General features: G+C 45.7%; 1 protein-coding gene and 1 long non-coding RNA gene across 6 annotated transcripts in view; one reads left to right on the top strand and one right to left on the bottom strand.

The window, feature by feature from the left end:
• Positions 1–13,536, bottom strand: part of LOC122384762 (titin-like) — a 108,961-nt gene that overhangs the window by 43,669 nt on the left and 51,756 nt on the right. For 4 of the 5 annotated variants that reach the window (XM_043372478.1, XM_043372480.1, XM_043372477.1 and 1 more), the window contains 5 exons: positions 12,442–12,645; positions 11,849–12,055; positions 11,411–11,611; positions 9,437–9,518; positions 8,167–8,217 (listed from right to left, as the gene is read on the bottom strand). In XM_043372478.1, the coding sequence (XP_043228413.1) occupies positions 8,167–8,217; positions 9,437–9,518; positions 11,411–11,611; positions 11,849–12,055; positions 12,442–12,645 (745 nt within the window). The remainder of the gene's footprint in view (positions 1–8,166; positions 8,218–9,436; positions 9,519–11,410; positions 11,612–11,848; positions 12,056–12,441; positions 12,646–13,536) is intronic. The other variant, XM_043372481.1, reaches the window with a different exon arrangement.
• LOC122384767 overlaps positions 1–13,536 on the top strand; it is an 83,781-nt gene that overhangs the window by 24,277 nt on the left and 45,968 nt on the right. The window contains exons 2-3 of the long non-coding RNA XR_006257089.1: positions 5,061–5,146; positions 5,492–5,561. This is a non-coding gene — a long non-coding RNA (uncharacterized LOC122384767). The remainder of the gene's footprint in view (positions 1–5,060; positions 5,147–5,491; positions 5,562–13,536) is intronic.

Below are 13,536 nucleotides of genomic sequence, written 5' to 3'. Positions count from 1 at the left end.
ATTGATGATCCAGCTATTTCTTCGGCGGCTTTCGGTTGACTTTCTACTGATGCTTCAGCTTCCACTGCAGTATCCATCGTAATTTCCACGGTTTCTGAGTGCGTCACGTCAACTGCTGCGTTTTCGGAGCGCGGTTTTCTAAATTTGGCGAATTCTTCCTCAGCCTCCACTGCACCGGTCTCCTCAACACCAATGCCCTCTGACGTTATAAGGGTCTGAGACGCCTCAGACATCTGTGGTCGTTTGAAGTCGTTCATCTGGGACTCTCCGTGATATGTGTCTGCCAGTTCAACAGTAATAGGCTCATTTTCAGCAACGGTCAGTGACGCTTCCATTGCTTTTGGCTTCCTGTCCTCCAAGAGGTTGTCTTCCGTCTCATTCACTGCAGTCTCCTGGACAGAAACGCTCTTTGATTCCAAAACTGATACCGTAACGGTATCTGTATTTGGCTTGTCTCCTTGAATAGTTTCTTCTTTCGACATGGGAGTATCATTGCTCTCAACGGCGATCTTGAAGTGGGGCGTCAAGTCAGTTTTAGCATCTCGAACGGTTGGCTTTTCGTATTCTTCCATTGGTTGTTCTGATTGGAGCACCTCAGTTTCAGTCATTTGAGTCGGCTCGAGGGGTTGAATATCCATATTGGCCTGATTGCAACTTACATCTTTCTCTTCGAATGTATCCTCTTTCTGCATAACTACATCAGAAGTAGTGAAGACAGTTTCGAAGTTTTCCATTTTCTCATCTGCAGCTTGCGACTTTGGCTTTGCGTCTTCTGGCAACATTTCTTCTGTCTGCAAATTTACAGTTTCTTGCATCATTGGAACGGAATGACTGTCTAGCTCAATGATGGCGATCTTAGGCTTTGGGGTCTCTTTGTCTGGAAGTGTTGCTGGATGTTCCACCACTTCAGTCTGTTGAATTTCTACAGCCTGAATTGAGTCTACATCCATAGATGCCAACTGTGTCTTCGGTAGCCGCTCATGCTGAAGTATATCTTCAGAAGCGAAATCTTCAGCACCCGAAACGACAATGCTTTGGTTCTTTGTAAACTCAACAGTAGCTTGCTCAGATTTAATTTCATCTGTAAAGGTTGACTCTGAATGAAAAGCATCTGTCTCCGTCTTCGTTATCACTCTCAGCTGCTGGTTCATTTGTACGACAGCTTCTTCGCTGCGCGGCTGTTCACGAGATTCTAAGATTTCTTCGGAGAGCATTTGTTGATTTTCAGTAACCTGAACCTCATCAAGTGGCGTCACAGAAGTCTGTGGCTTTTGCTGTTTCGGAATTTCCTCTGGTTTAAGGAATGATTCACTTTCTTGGGTCAATTCTTCTGTGACGTTAACTGCCTTCGATGTGTCAATGCCAATGTTTGCTTTGTCGGTTACTGGTTTCTTCTCCTCAAGCGTTTGTTCGGCGTCCTGTGTATCGGCTTCAGCGATTTCTACGCCTGCCATCTCTTCCATTTCGACATGCCCGACAACCGTTTGTTCTGGTTTCGTATCAAATGTCTCAGGAGTCTCGGAGGTGCCCGTTTCAGTGGTGGTGATGCCTCGTTGAGGCAGCATGCCCGTTTCAGCTTGCTCAGCTCTTGGAGTCACCTTTTCTTCAAGAACAGTTTCAACTTCAGATGCTTCGGTCAACTGGACCTGAACTGGAGTGGACTCGGGAAGGACTGTATCACATTGCTGTTGCTGCGGTTTAGTAAACTCCTGAAGAGGGGCTTCCATGCCGCTGGACTCTGTCTCTGTAACATTCACTGATTGCATCGGCACCATTTCAACGCCAGCGAGCTGGTTGCCAAGATCCGGTTTAATCAAATCTTTAGTGATTCCACTCGTCTCTTGCGCAGTAACTTCAAGACCCTCAATGGGTAAGAGACGCAGTTGTGCTCGTTTTTGTGGCGTTTCTGCTTCAGTAACATCTCCAATGTTCTCATCCGTGACATTTTCTTCTGTAGTTAAAGCGATAATTTCTGACATGATGTGCTTTGCCTTCTTTGTATCTGGTGTGACTGAATGCGCCATTTCGCCTTCAGTTTCAAGGATTTCTGAGCTCGTGACGTCAACAGTGACTTGTTCATCAAATGTAGGCTGGGCACTTGTTTTTCTGATAGTTTCTTCGTCAAATTCTTCAATGGTGTCCATAGCAGCAACATCCGATGTAACAACAGATTTTGATATCGTAACTTCGGTCTTAGCTGTCTCTGTAGATGTCTTAAAGTCTGGTGTTTCGACTGGTGCTTCATTTGAATCGATCTCAGTTACTTGAAGCGAACGGTTTTCAGGGGCCTCTTTCTTGGCTGTTTTCTTAGGTGCATCCTCAATGATAAGTCCTTCTTCAGTGTCCGTTGTTTTTGTTTCTGTGACTTCTACAGCTTTCTGACTGGTTACATCCATCTTCGCAACGAAGGAAGTTGGCTTGGTTTCCTTTGACGAGGCTTCGGTTTCCGTTGGCACCACTTCCTCAATAAAGATCGAACTCTGAGGGTTTATTAAGGGCACAGCCTTATCATCAACCATATCCAACTTCTCCACATCTGACACCGTGTCTTTCAGAACCACCTCGGCCGTCTCTGGAGCCTTTCGCTCCCCTAGAACAGTTCTCTGCTCACTAGTGCATGTGGTAGCTTCTAGAGTCAGCGTTGTGTCTTCAGACATCTCTGTCGTCTCGGTTTCGCTCGTTGTTATTGTTTCCAGCGTGACCATCTCGGTGTCCGCTGATTCTTCGTGTGGGGAGTATTCAGCGACATCTCCGACGCTTTCTTTTTGCTGAATCTCCTGCACTTGAGGTGCGCGCATGTCTTGGATTACAGTGGAGGCTGAAGATGTTTTCTCATTCATCACCAATTTGCTCATTAAGTCCTCAGAGCTTTGCTCTGTGACAGTTTCCGTGATATTCACTGGTTCCTGTTTTATGATGTCAATCACAGCTGAGTCTTTCTGAGCAACAAAGTCTGCGATTATGTCTGTGCTGGATTTAGGAAGGAGCTCCTCCACTTCCGGCAATCGCATCTCAGTAATTGTAGTGGTCATTTGAGGAGTCTTTGCGTCCATAATAAACTTGTCACCGCTTTCCGTTGTGATTTCTTCAGTAGTCGTTTCAGATATCTCCAACGGCTGCTCAGGTTTCAGTGTGATCAGCGCTTCAACCGGACTGCTGGTGAACTCCTTGACGCTGCCAACATCGTCCTTTGTTGTGACGTCCGTCACTTGTGGAGCAAGCCTTTCACTTGTTACTTGGGTGACACCCGTCTGTTGCTCGTCGCGCTGTTCCTTCGGCTTCACGATGACCTGCTCGTCAGGCTGGGCTGTTTGTACTTCAACCGGTTCTTGCGGGCTCAAGTCGATACCAGCCTTGCTGTGTTTAGGCTGTGGATGATCTGTTGTCTCAGCGGTTTCATCTGCCTCTACTCCAGTGATTTCGGGTGCTCTCATATCCCGAACAACAGTAGATGTTTTTGATTCTTTCACATCCATGATAAGCTTTTCTTTGGATTCTTGAGACGATTCTTCTGTTGTTGTTTCTATAACTTCCACGGGTACTAATGGTTTTAATATTTCTTGGGCAACATTTTCCGTCATGTCGAACGGTTTCACTTCCTCTGTGGTTTCTTTTGGTTGCGTTTCTTGGACTTCCGGCACATTTCGCGCCATTATCACTTGGGTGACATTGGTTTGTTGTGTGTCTCTAACTTTTACCTCTTCATGCTCTTCCGCGCCCTCGTCCACCTGCGCTGATGTCACTTCGATGGCCTCATGAGGGCTAACGCTGATCTTGCCGCTGTGGGTTTTGGGTTTTTCGACGCAAACTCTGTCTGTAGTTTCCTCTGGAATAGTGGCCTCTATCTCGGGTGCCCGCATATCTGTCAATACGCTGGAAATCTTGGTTTTCTTCTCATCCATTGGTAGCTTTTCTGTCTCAACAACGTTTTCTTCCAGATGCTGCCTAGTTACTTGAATGGACTCTTGTGGAACTACTGATGGCTTAGCGCTATCCTCCGGAAGTTTTTGCAACTTAATTTCTTCCGCTGTATCATCTGTGCTGACTGCCTGCACTTCGGGCGCTTTTCTTTCAACTGTCACTATGCTGGTTGCTGTGGTTTCTCCTCTATTCGGTTTTTCTTTGTCTTGAGGGATCGATGTCTCCTCTGGGAGAGTTTCTTCCACGTGAATAGGTTCTTGTCCTTTGAGTGAAACACGAGCCGCATCCGTTTTCGGCTTTTTGTCGGGAACACTTTCCACCGACTCTTCGCTTTGGACGGCCTCCACCGTGACAACATGTTTTCTGCGCAGCTCTGTCACCGACTTACCTTCGCCAGTGACCACCTTTAGCTTATCGGTCTCACCCTCTGTCTCTTCCTGGGGTATTATCTGGCTTACTTGGACTGCGTCCGATTTGTCGATGGCAGGTGTTGGAGAAACTGGCCTTTCGTCTTTGATGCTAACTTCTTCGACGTCTTCGATCGGGAATTCTGCAAGGCCGGGTTTTGGTAAGGGACATGCTTCATGCTTATGGTGCATCTAACCAGCAGGGAGGGTTTAATACTTTCTGACATTTACATTATTTATATTTGGGAATGCTAGGGACTTTAATACAACTAAGCAGGTCTAGACGTGGGTGGTTTTTGGCCTGATAATTGAGATACATATTGAGGGTCGACGAAGGACGTAGCGATTCTGATATAATATTAGTAACATGCACATGTAAGGAGGAAATGTGGAAAGCATTCACCATCTTGCTGAAAAAAATAGCATTTTACAAAAATCATGGCATTGCTATTTCAGTTCGAGGAGCTTCACTTTCATAATAAGTCATTCACAACCACCGTCAGTCAAATTCGTAAAAATGAACGGCAAGAAAGACAAAATGTCAGAATGAGGATACAAGAGCACACGCAGTGTACACTTAAGATATTGAGCACAGTCATAGGAAGGCACCGCATTACACTCCAGTTTAAAGTTCACCTCGTGAGCCGTATTTTGTGTTGTAATATGTGCTGCTGCTTGTGCATTTGTAGAATGTCGTCGTATGATGATGACGTGTCTTATTGCTTGTTTTAGCCCAATCGCAATGAAATACTGATGATGAGACTTGATCTGCCCTGCAAGTGATATCTACGTTGCAACGTATTTAATCTTGATCATAGGTAAGTCGGCATTATAATTAAAAAGAAGTTAAATAATCACCTAATGTTTTCTTTCACTCCTTTTTTTAACTTAGTTCTACTCTCCGGTTAGAAATTTTCCTCTAAATTTTATGTGAAATTCTCTTATAAGCGCTTCTTTCAATCTTTTTTTTTTGTCTGACCGATCGTTAATAGTCTCTCCTCGGACTTTTGGATGCCTGTGCCGTTCATAACAATTGTCTGTGCATGTATGTGCTGTTTGTTGTCTTGTTGTGTTCCCCTGTTTTGTGTCTTGCGAGCAATAACAATGTTTTGATTCGTCGTTTAGGTTGATTGTTATTATCGATTTATTGGTTTATGTTACAGAGTTAAAACAGCACGTCTGCAGCACAGAGCTGCACTGGGCACGTTCAGCGGAGCTGGCGGCAGGCTTTGGGTAAGTATACTACGTCGGTAACCAGATGTCGACAGATTATGCACATCTTTATCAATTACGAACGTTACCAATAAAAAACAGGTTAAGGTTTCAGCTCTGGCCAGTGCGCTTCTGTGCCCAGTCGCCCGTTCCTCAGTATTACATGCATAATGACCAGGCTCCAAGCCAATTTTATTTAAGTTACAGAACAGGAAAACAACAAGAAAGAAGTAGAAATGAAGCATCGGAATCTGAATTGTTTCGGACGGAATAGTCTTGATATACCTCTTTTTTTTGTCAACGTTTCACGATTTCTTATAGGTTTACGGCTGGCAGTTAGCAACCATTGTTTGCTTTTATGGGTCTCTGAAAAAAATAAAATTTATATTTACTTGAACATATTGCTCTTTCTATGACAAGAGAAGACTGGGAACCACTGGTCTTCCGCATGTGTTACGACTCAATGAAAGCAGCTTTCAAGTCACACGAAACAACGCTCAACGGCAAGAAAACAAAGACGCTATGCACAGACAGAAGAAAATCGAAGAGTATGTATTGTGGTGCGGTGATTGAAGGTTTCAAAAACATAGTGATGAGTGCTTTGTTACACAAAATATAGAAGAAGGTAAAGCAAATATAACGTTGACTGCCCTGTTTTTCAGTAAAATTGCAGGCTGCTCAGAAGATTTGTTACAAAGTTCAGTAGATGTATGCATGATCGTTTTCTTTTTTTTTTTTGTTTCGTTGATATTTTATTCATATTTTACAAATGACGTTAACTTCTGTGTGACGAAAACAAATACTTAAATCGCACTTAAGTATGAATTTGTTTTTTTTTCTTGCAGCAACTGCGTGATTGGTTCGGCTATGTGTCTGACCTTCAGTGCTGAAGAAAGCAGACAGAATATGTAAACAATCACAACAATCGTTAGTAGAAAGAACATAGTGATTATGTGTTTGAATCTGCTCGAGAAACTGTCAATGATAATCCTTTTGCGATTAAAGTTGTCTTGAAGTTATCTTGAACATGTTTGTGGTCGATTATCGATTGGTACAAAGACACTCCACCAATAGTTGTTGCCCTTCGTTCACTTTCTCGAGCAGATTGCATTAAGCATATTTACACACATTGGCAGAAATATACAAAACAGCATACAACGTGAGCGGTGCTCTACAGTCACGTGACAGCAGCACGGCGAAGTGATTTTTAGTACAAAATCACCACATGAAAAATCCCCATACCAAATTCAGTAAGGCAAGGAGTGTTCAGAACTCGGCAGGTTAGGCAAAGGAAAGAGTGAGACAGTGAAAGAGAGGCGAGCGCAAGGAGTGAGCTGTGAGTTGACGGCCACATGTGTTATCTCTGGTTTATTCTTGTGATTATCTTGTTTAGGTCCGGTTTAATCGATATCTTGACGATGACTTGACGGTTTGCCGGTTTTCGTTGATTGTGTTTCGACGACTCCCGTTTATTTCATATTTACACATCCGTTTCATCGGATGACATGAATACGAACATAGAGCACTCAGCAATACCTAACTATGACGGCATTACGCTCATTTCAAAAATACAATTCGATGCGCATAAAAAATGGTCATAGAGGTCAAACCAGAGAGCAGAGGTAAAAAAAATACGAACAATGAAAATAAAAGGCGAAAGAGTTGTTACATAAAAAGAATCGAGTCCTTCGACACAACTCTCATGTATCTGGCAAGCTAAGAGACTGGTATTTATCAAAAGTTTTACGTTACGGTCTACCAAGACGAACATGACATCTAATTCAATAATAAACGATGAATGCATTTGTTGATTGTAATGCTTGGGGCAGTATGGCTAATGCATTCAGCATCGCTGAACTACTTGCTCTGAATCGTAAGTAAAACACCATTAGAGGCTGCTTGCTTAGCGCAAAGTGCCCTCAGCATTACACTCAACAATCAACAATTGTTACAATTAGCGTTACCTGACATGCAAAATAAAATGTTGCATTGCGTGTTGAGTTACGTCACATGGTTATAAATGCATTCAAAGCGGTAGCTTATTGGCGCTGCAGTAGTATTCGCTCAGCGACCGGTTAATTCATTCATTGCGTCGAATGATGCTTGAAACCGGTCAGAAAAGCGTTAGCCTTGTCAGGTCAGTGAAAAATGCCTTCACAAAGCAGATGCCAGAAAGATTCGGTGACACGGATGACTGGAAAGAAGAAAGACAGATATTTCCAAGAGAGTGAACTGTTGGGGCATCGCACGAACGCCACTGTCATGAACTGACGCTGTAGAGTAGATGACCTGTTAGATCGTATCGTGAGTGATGTTAGGTCACATGGAGTCACGGTGAGACTCGTTAGGTTACCGCTCCGCAGAGGTCAGCGAACCCGGTGAGTGCTGCGTGCTTAGTGAGTTTGGTGAGTTTCGCAGCACGCCGGCCGCGGTCGTGAGCGGGAAGAGTGGGGACAGATGGCACCGGCAGAGTCAGAGGCAGAGACTTTAGAGAGCGGCGGCAGAGGCTGAAAGAGCGGTGGCAGAGACCGAAAGAGCGGCGACAGAGACAGAAGAAGAGGTCGCCCCACGCTGAGGCGATATATTAGACAGAGCGAAACATAGCGAAGTGACACGAGGCTCGAACCTGGCAGACGCTCTACGGAAGCAGTCCGCGGCTTCAGCGTCTTTTTCTTGTCTGGAAACGGTAGAGTGTGTGAAGTTGTGACCGTGTGGCTGGCGGCGAGCTCTACATGATTCATTGTATGGGTTTGGAAAAAAACATCGCATTCTTTTCAATTTATTTAAAAAATGTACCGATACGAGCATTATGCGTTGCAGTCGAGTTATTGGGGGCGCCCGTAAGGCGGTTGTAAATACGAAGCTGCGGAATGTTTTGTTCAAATATGCATCATTCATCTGAACCTTGGCAGTTTATGCTCATACAATCTTTAACTAATCTAACGAAACAGGCACTCGAAACATAAAATATACGGACTTCCTCGACCTACCATTCATTTAACATTCATCACTGACTCATTGCTAGCCGAGTTCATCAGGGGAACCTAAACTTCACTGGACGTCTGACTGCAGCTGGATATATCGCGCCGCATTTCGTCCGCTGTGCGCCACGACTGTGTCCACTGTGCACGGCCAGACCAACACTGTCCTTAGATAGTGACTGGTTATGGAGAGCAGCGGATTATTGATAACGCCGCTGCCATTGACACACACAAGGGTACGGAACGACGTCTTTTCCGACCTCTCCAGCACACAGGGGAGCGTGGCCAGGCGGCGGTCGGCGCTGCCTCCTCGCAGGGTCGCTGACGGGTCACACACAGACTCCGACAGCAGCTCAGTCAGGTCACGGCAGGTCACGAGAGCCGGGCAGGTCGCATACACTGGACGGACAGAGCAGGGTCACGCGGGGTCAGGCGGGACAGTTAACTAGCGGGTGGGCAGCACAATGGAGCACTCAAAACAAAAGCAGACCAAAACAAAACAAAGCAAGCCAAAAATAAAATAGTGGTACTAAAGGAATGATTTGCTACGAAGCTAAAGTGCTCCTTTATACAAATAATGAGCAAAAGGAAATAAACATTGCTTGTGGCGCAAGCGAACAAATAATTAAATTCACGTCGTGTTGCAATACAACCAAAATTGAACTACAACGCAAAATAATATTCGAACGTGCATCGAAAAAGGCAGGTAACATGCGACGGAGGAGAACTAAACGCTGAAGTGTAAAAGCAAACGTTCAGCCTATAAGCGCAAAAGGAGCGTATTTCCATGCAGAGTATTGGGGCCAGCAGGAAATCGAGGGTTGTTGGCGCCACGGTACATGCATTAGCTTGTGAACGCCGGTCGTATCTAGGTGGAGTTTTGGTAGCATTCGACTTACGCAGCTCGTTACGTACCTTTCACAGTTGTTTCGGTTTTGGTGGCAGTGACCTTCTCTGTAGTCGCCTCGGACGTTTCCTTTGCCAATTCCGTCACATACTGAAAACATGTTGCACGTTAGCTGAGTAAAGGGCTATTCGCTGCAGATGGCATGTGCCCGCAATGCCTCATGTGATGATTGAGGCAACCTGAGCTGATCAAATAGCATGCATACGCTGCTCATTTTTGGTAAAACAGAACATTGTCGTGTGTCGCGCGAGAGCAGAGTGTAGGTTCTCCGGGGGCTTGGGTTATCTCCCTGGAATAGTTAGTAGATACCCGCGAGGTGTGAGAGGTTCTGAACACGCTGGTGAAGCTAATGCTATTGAACAGGATGCTATGCTTCTCATACAGCCAACTAACCATGCACATCTACACGAGAGGTCAGCTGGCGCGATACACACTATTTTTCGGACACACGTGACTGAAACAACTTCTCAAAAGGATTACCGCCCACTCAAAAACGATGCTAGGCACCACATTTGCCTTACATTTCAATTGTTTCGTTTGGTTTGGCACTTCAGGGAAAATACTCTTAGAAGGTCTCCAACGGACATTCACTGATCCGAAGAACTGTGATTTTGCGATTTTTTGTTACAACTTTTGTAGTTAGTGACTGCTTTGAGCCTTTGAATTTGATTTGGATAGGTTTTGAAGTAACGTTATTGATTGTATTCTTCGACGCATATTTATGATCACAAATAAAGCAATGCGAAGGCATATCTGAAAATGACGGCGTGTGACGAAGTGATCGCGGAGTACTGAGGGGATAAACATGGTATTATTGTTTTATGACTATTGGGTCACAACGTCAAAAGTCGGAATGTCTCGCTGAGAACCACTTGCATGAGCATGTGGGTTACGTCGGTGCTACGAATAAGGGTGACACCAGCAGAACATCGAGTAGCCACAAATAGCCATTCTAGGCTAACTATCGACTTTTTAGAACTGCGATGACTAAACATTCTGCAGGGTATGTCTATGTGGGAATACGACCAAAGCTCAGTCATCTGAAAACTACGTGAATCAACTAAAAGCTGCAAATGTGAAACAATTAATCACGTACTTGGTTGTTGCTCCGTTGCGTGAAACATTGGGTTGTAGTGTTTTGTGGTTAGACAAGTTACTTTTATATTTGGTTTATTCTCACAAAGACATACACTGCCATTGTGAAATTCATCATAAACAATAGTCTAGCTAAAACTCCGTTTGTCGCAAATCACTTGAAGTTGGATAACACTTTGGAACATCTCAAACTGATTGCAAATTACACTAAACATTAATATCTTTCAAGCAATAGATATTGGCCTGGGCGTTTTGCTCGGCTGTGCTCTAGCGTGGACTAGTGGGAGGGCTGTAGCCCTCTACCGGTTCGATACGGAAGTGCTCATTGCTGCCCTCGGGCGGCAAGTAGATGGTGTAGGCAACGGTCACAGTTCCATAGAAGTAGTCCCAGAAGAGGTTCTGTCGCGGGACCGACATCACACGCTGTTAGTCACTTTGAAGTGTGGGGCTTAGACAATACATAGTGGAAGGGGTTGTTGAACTGATAGGGGTTAAGTTTGAAAATACAGGAAGAAAATAAACCCGCTCGTTTGTGTTATTTCACAAGGGATGTAACAAATGAAATAAAACAAAAAGTGACACGACATCAACTTAGGAGACATAACATAAAGAAAATAAAAGTAACGTCACAGTCGTTAAGAAACTTTGTACACATATAACACATCATTAGTACGGATTAGAATGTATTCTGCTAGATACAAAGTAGTGCCCTGAAGATGGTAAAACCAGATGAAGCGATGCTGTGTGATAATTATCGTTCATCGTGCGTAACTGATGGGTAGATATAAGCAAAGAGAAACCGAAGGTCCTACACGGAACAGGCATCCACGGGATCCCTGGGGCTGTTCGATATGTTACGCCACAGCCCTCACACACCCAGCACGAACCTTGAACTTTTTGAGTTCGACGGTGGTCTGCAGGAGAGTCTCCATCTCTTGTACGGCCTGTGGCTGGACCTCCTGCAGGTGCTGGAGCGCCTGCACCTTCTCCGTGCGGATGTGCTCGATCTCGGACGTGACGAAGGCCGGACTGACCTCGGTCGACTCCACCGTCTGGAGTGCCGTAGTCAGCACCTGCTCAGCCTCATGCTGCCGGCAGAGGACGCCACGTTAGCAACACTTCGTTGAGGCTGTCGTGATAGGACATGGTTGAGCGTCAGCTGCAGCGTTCAATGTTATTGTTGCTTTGAGACCTAGTAAGCGTGACTTGACGCAAGATGAGCTTATTCCAAGTTTTATTGTTGTACCTTTAAAAACAATGCCATGTGCTAAAACAGACTACAAGGGATTGTATCGCTGTCCGGTCTCGTCAGGTTGTCCGCGTACCCGCTCCTCGATGAACGTCTTGGTCTCCTCTGCCGTGGTGTCGGTGGTGACCTCCTGCACCGAGTAGGTGTTGAGCAGGTCCAGCTTGATCTTGGCCGACTTCTCCTCCACGGTGAGCAGCTGCGTCAGGTCCTTGGCCACCTCCTCGGGCGCAGCCTCCTGCACGGCCAGCGACTCCACCGTGGAGATGCGCCGCTGTGCGTCACGCTGGTGGAAGTGGAAATGGTGTCAGCGAGGTTGTAGGGAAAAGAGGATTGCCATGCGGACTACAAGTCGTGATGTTTTAATTGGGTTCGTAACAGTTAAACTTTTAAACCCAACTAGCAGATTAGTTAAAGCCAACTAGCCCTCGGTCTCCGACGCTGACCTCGGTTTTCAACATCTTCGTAACTTACAAGCCGTCCCCGTTAGCAACTCTCGTTCTTCACCACTGACCTTCCCCTCGATCTCTGTCACTAACCCAGAACCCTCCATCTCCGTCACTAAGCCTCAGTTCCAGTCACCAACCCTCTGGCTCCGTCACCAACCCTTGCCCTCTACCACTGAAGCCGCTCGGTCTCCACCACTGAAGCCGCTCGGTCTGCACCACTGACCCGTTCAGTGATGAACGTCTCCAGCTGGTCGGTGGTGAGCTCGGGCCGCAGCTCCTGCACCTGGAAGCCCTCGGTGAGGTCGAGCTTCACCTCGGCCACGGCGCAGTCCTGTTTGATCTGTTTGATCTCCTCGGTGATGTGCTGTTGCGCCGGCTCGACAATCTCCAGCGTCTCGACCGTGTTCCACACCTGCTCGGCCTCGTGCTGCCGGGTCACAGACACACGCTCGAGTCATGTGCAGGTCTCCGCAATGCAAGATGGATGGTATCCGTTCTCCTGTAGAAAGCTCGTATTGCTTTAACTACGGGGTTTCGTAGATTTTGGCAAGGAACGGGGATATTTATGAATAAGGGTGGTTTGTGGATGATTTGGTGGATGATAAAAACAGCGTGTGTTGTGTTCTAGAGCCATCAAATAATGCTTATCTGGCCGAAAATATTTACTGTTTTATAGCAGTATGAATGCACAACGCAACCAGACATTAATGGACATACATTCGTATTCATTTTGCATCATTGAACGCCTCCAACGTCTTAACCCGCGCACCGACGGGGGGGGGGCGGATATCCGCCCCCCCTGAGGTTTTTTGCAAATAGCGGGAAAACCGCGGCGCGTAGCGCCGCGAAATTTGGTATGACTATAACCTCATCAATTTTACACATGGTGTGCAAGTTTGAACTTCCTACCTTTTAAGGTCAGGTCACCAGGTCACTTTGAATGACCCAACCTCAAGTCACTTTTTTGCAACTTTGTCACCGTGCCACAGCTACAGTAGATGTCGGAGGCCTTTGAAAGTCGCAGGATATTATTAGGTCATTAGTAGCTACAATTTGTATATCTCGGAATTTTGATATCGGTGACCTAAGGTCAGGTCAATTTCGCGACCTCCCCATTATAAGTCAATGGGGGAAAAATCAACTCCCTGTTTTTACCACTAAAACGGGTCGGAATGGCCCCATATACTTTACATGACTTCATATACGATCAACCTTCACTACCTTGAGGTCTGTTTTGCTGTTGGGCAGCTGTGAGGTCATGTGACGTCATCAAAGGTCACCAAAGGTTTTTGGCCAATAACTCCGTACAGGAACAAGA

The sequence above is a fragment of the Amphibalanus amphitrite genome, unplaced genomic scaffold (assembly GCF_019059575.1).
Source record: "Amphibalanus amphitrite isolate SeventyFive unplaced genomic scaffold, NRLGWU_Aamphi_draft 000198F_arrow, whole genome shotgun sequence".
Taxonomy (NCBI): domain Eukaryota; kingdom Metazoa; phylum Arthropoda; class Thecostraca; order Balanomorpha; family Balanidae; genus Amphibalanus; species Amphibalanus amphitrite.
Note: the sequence above shows the minus strand (reverse complement) of the source record. Positions and strands in the feature narration are given on the sequence as shown.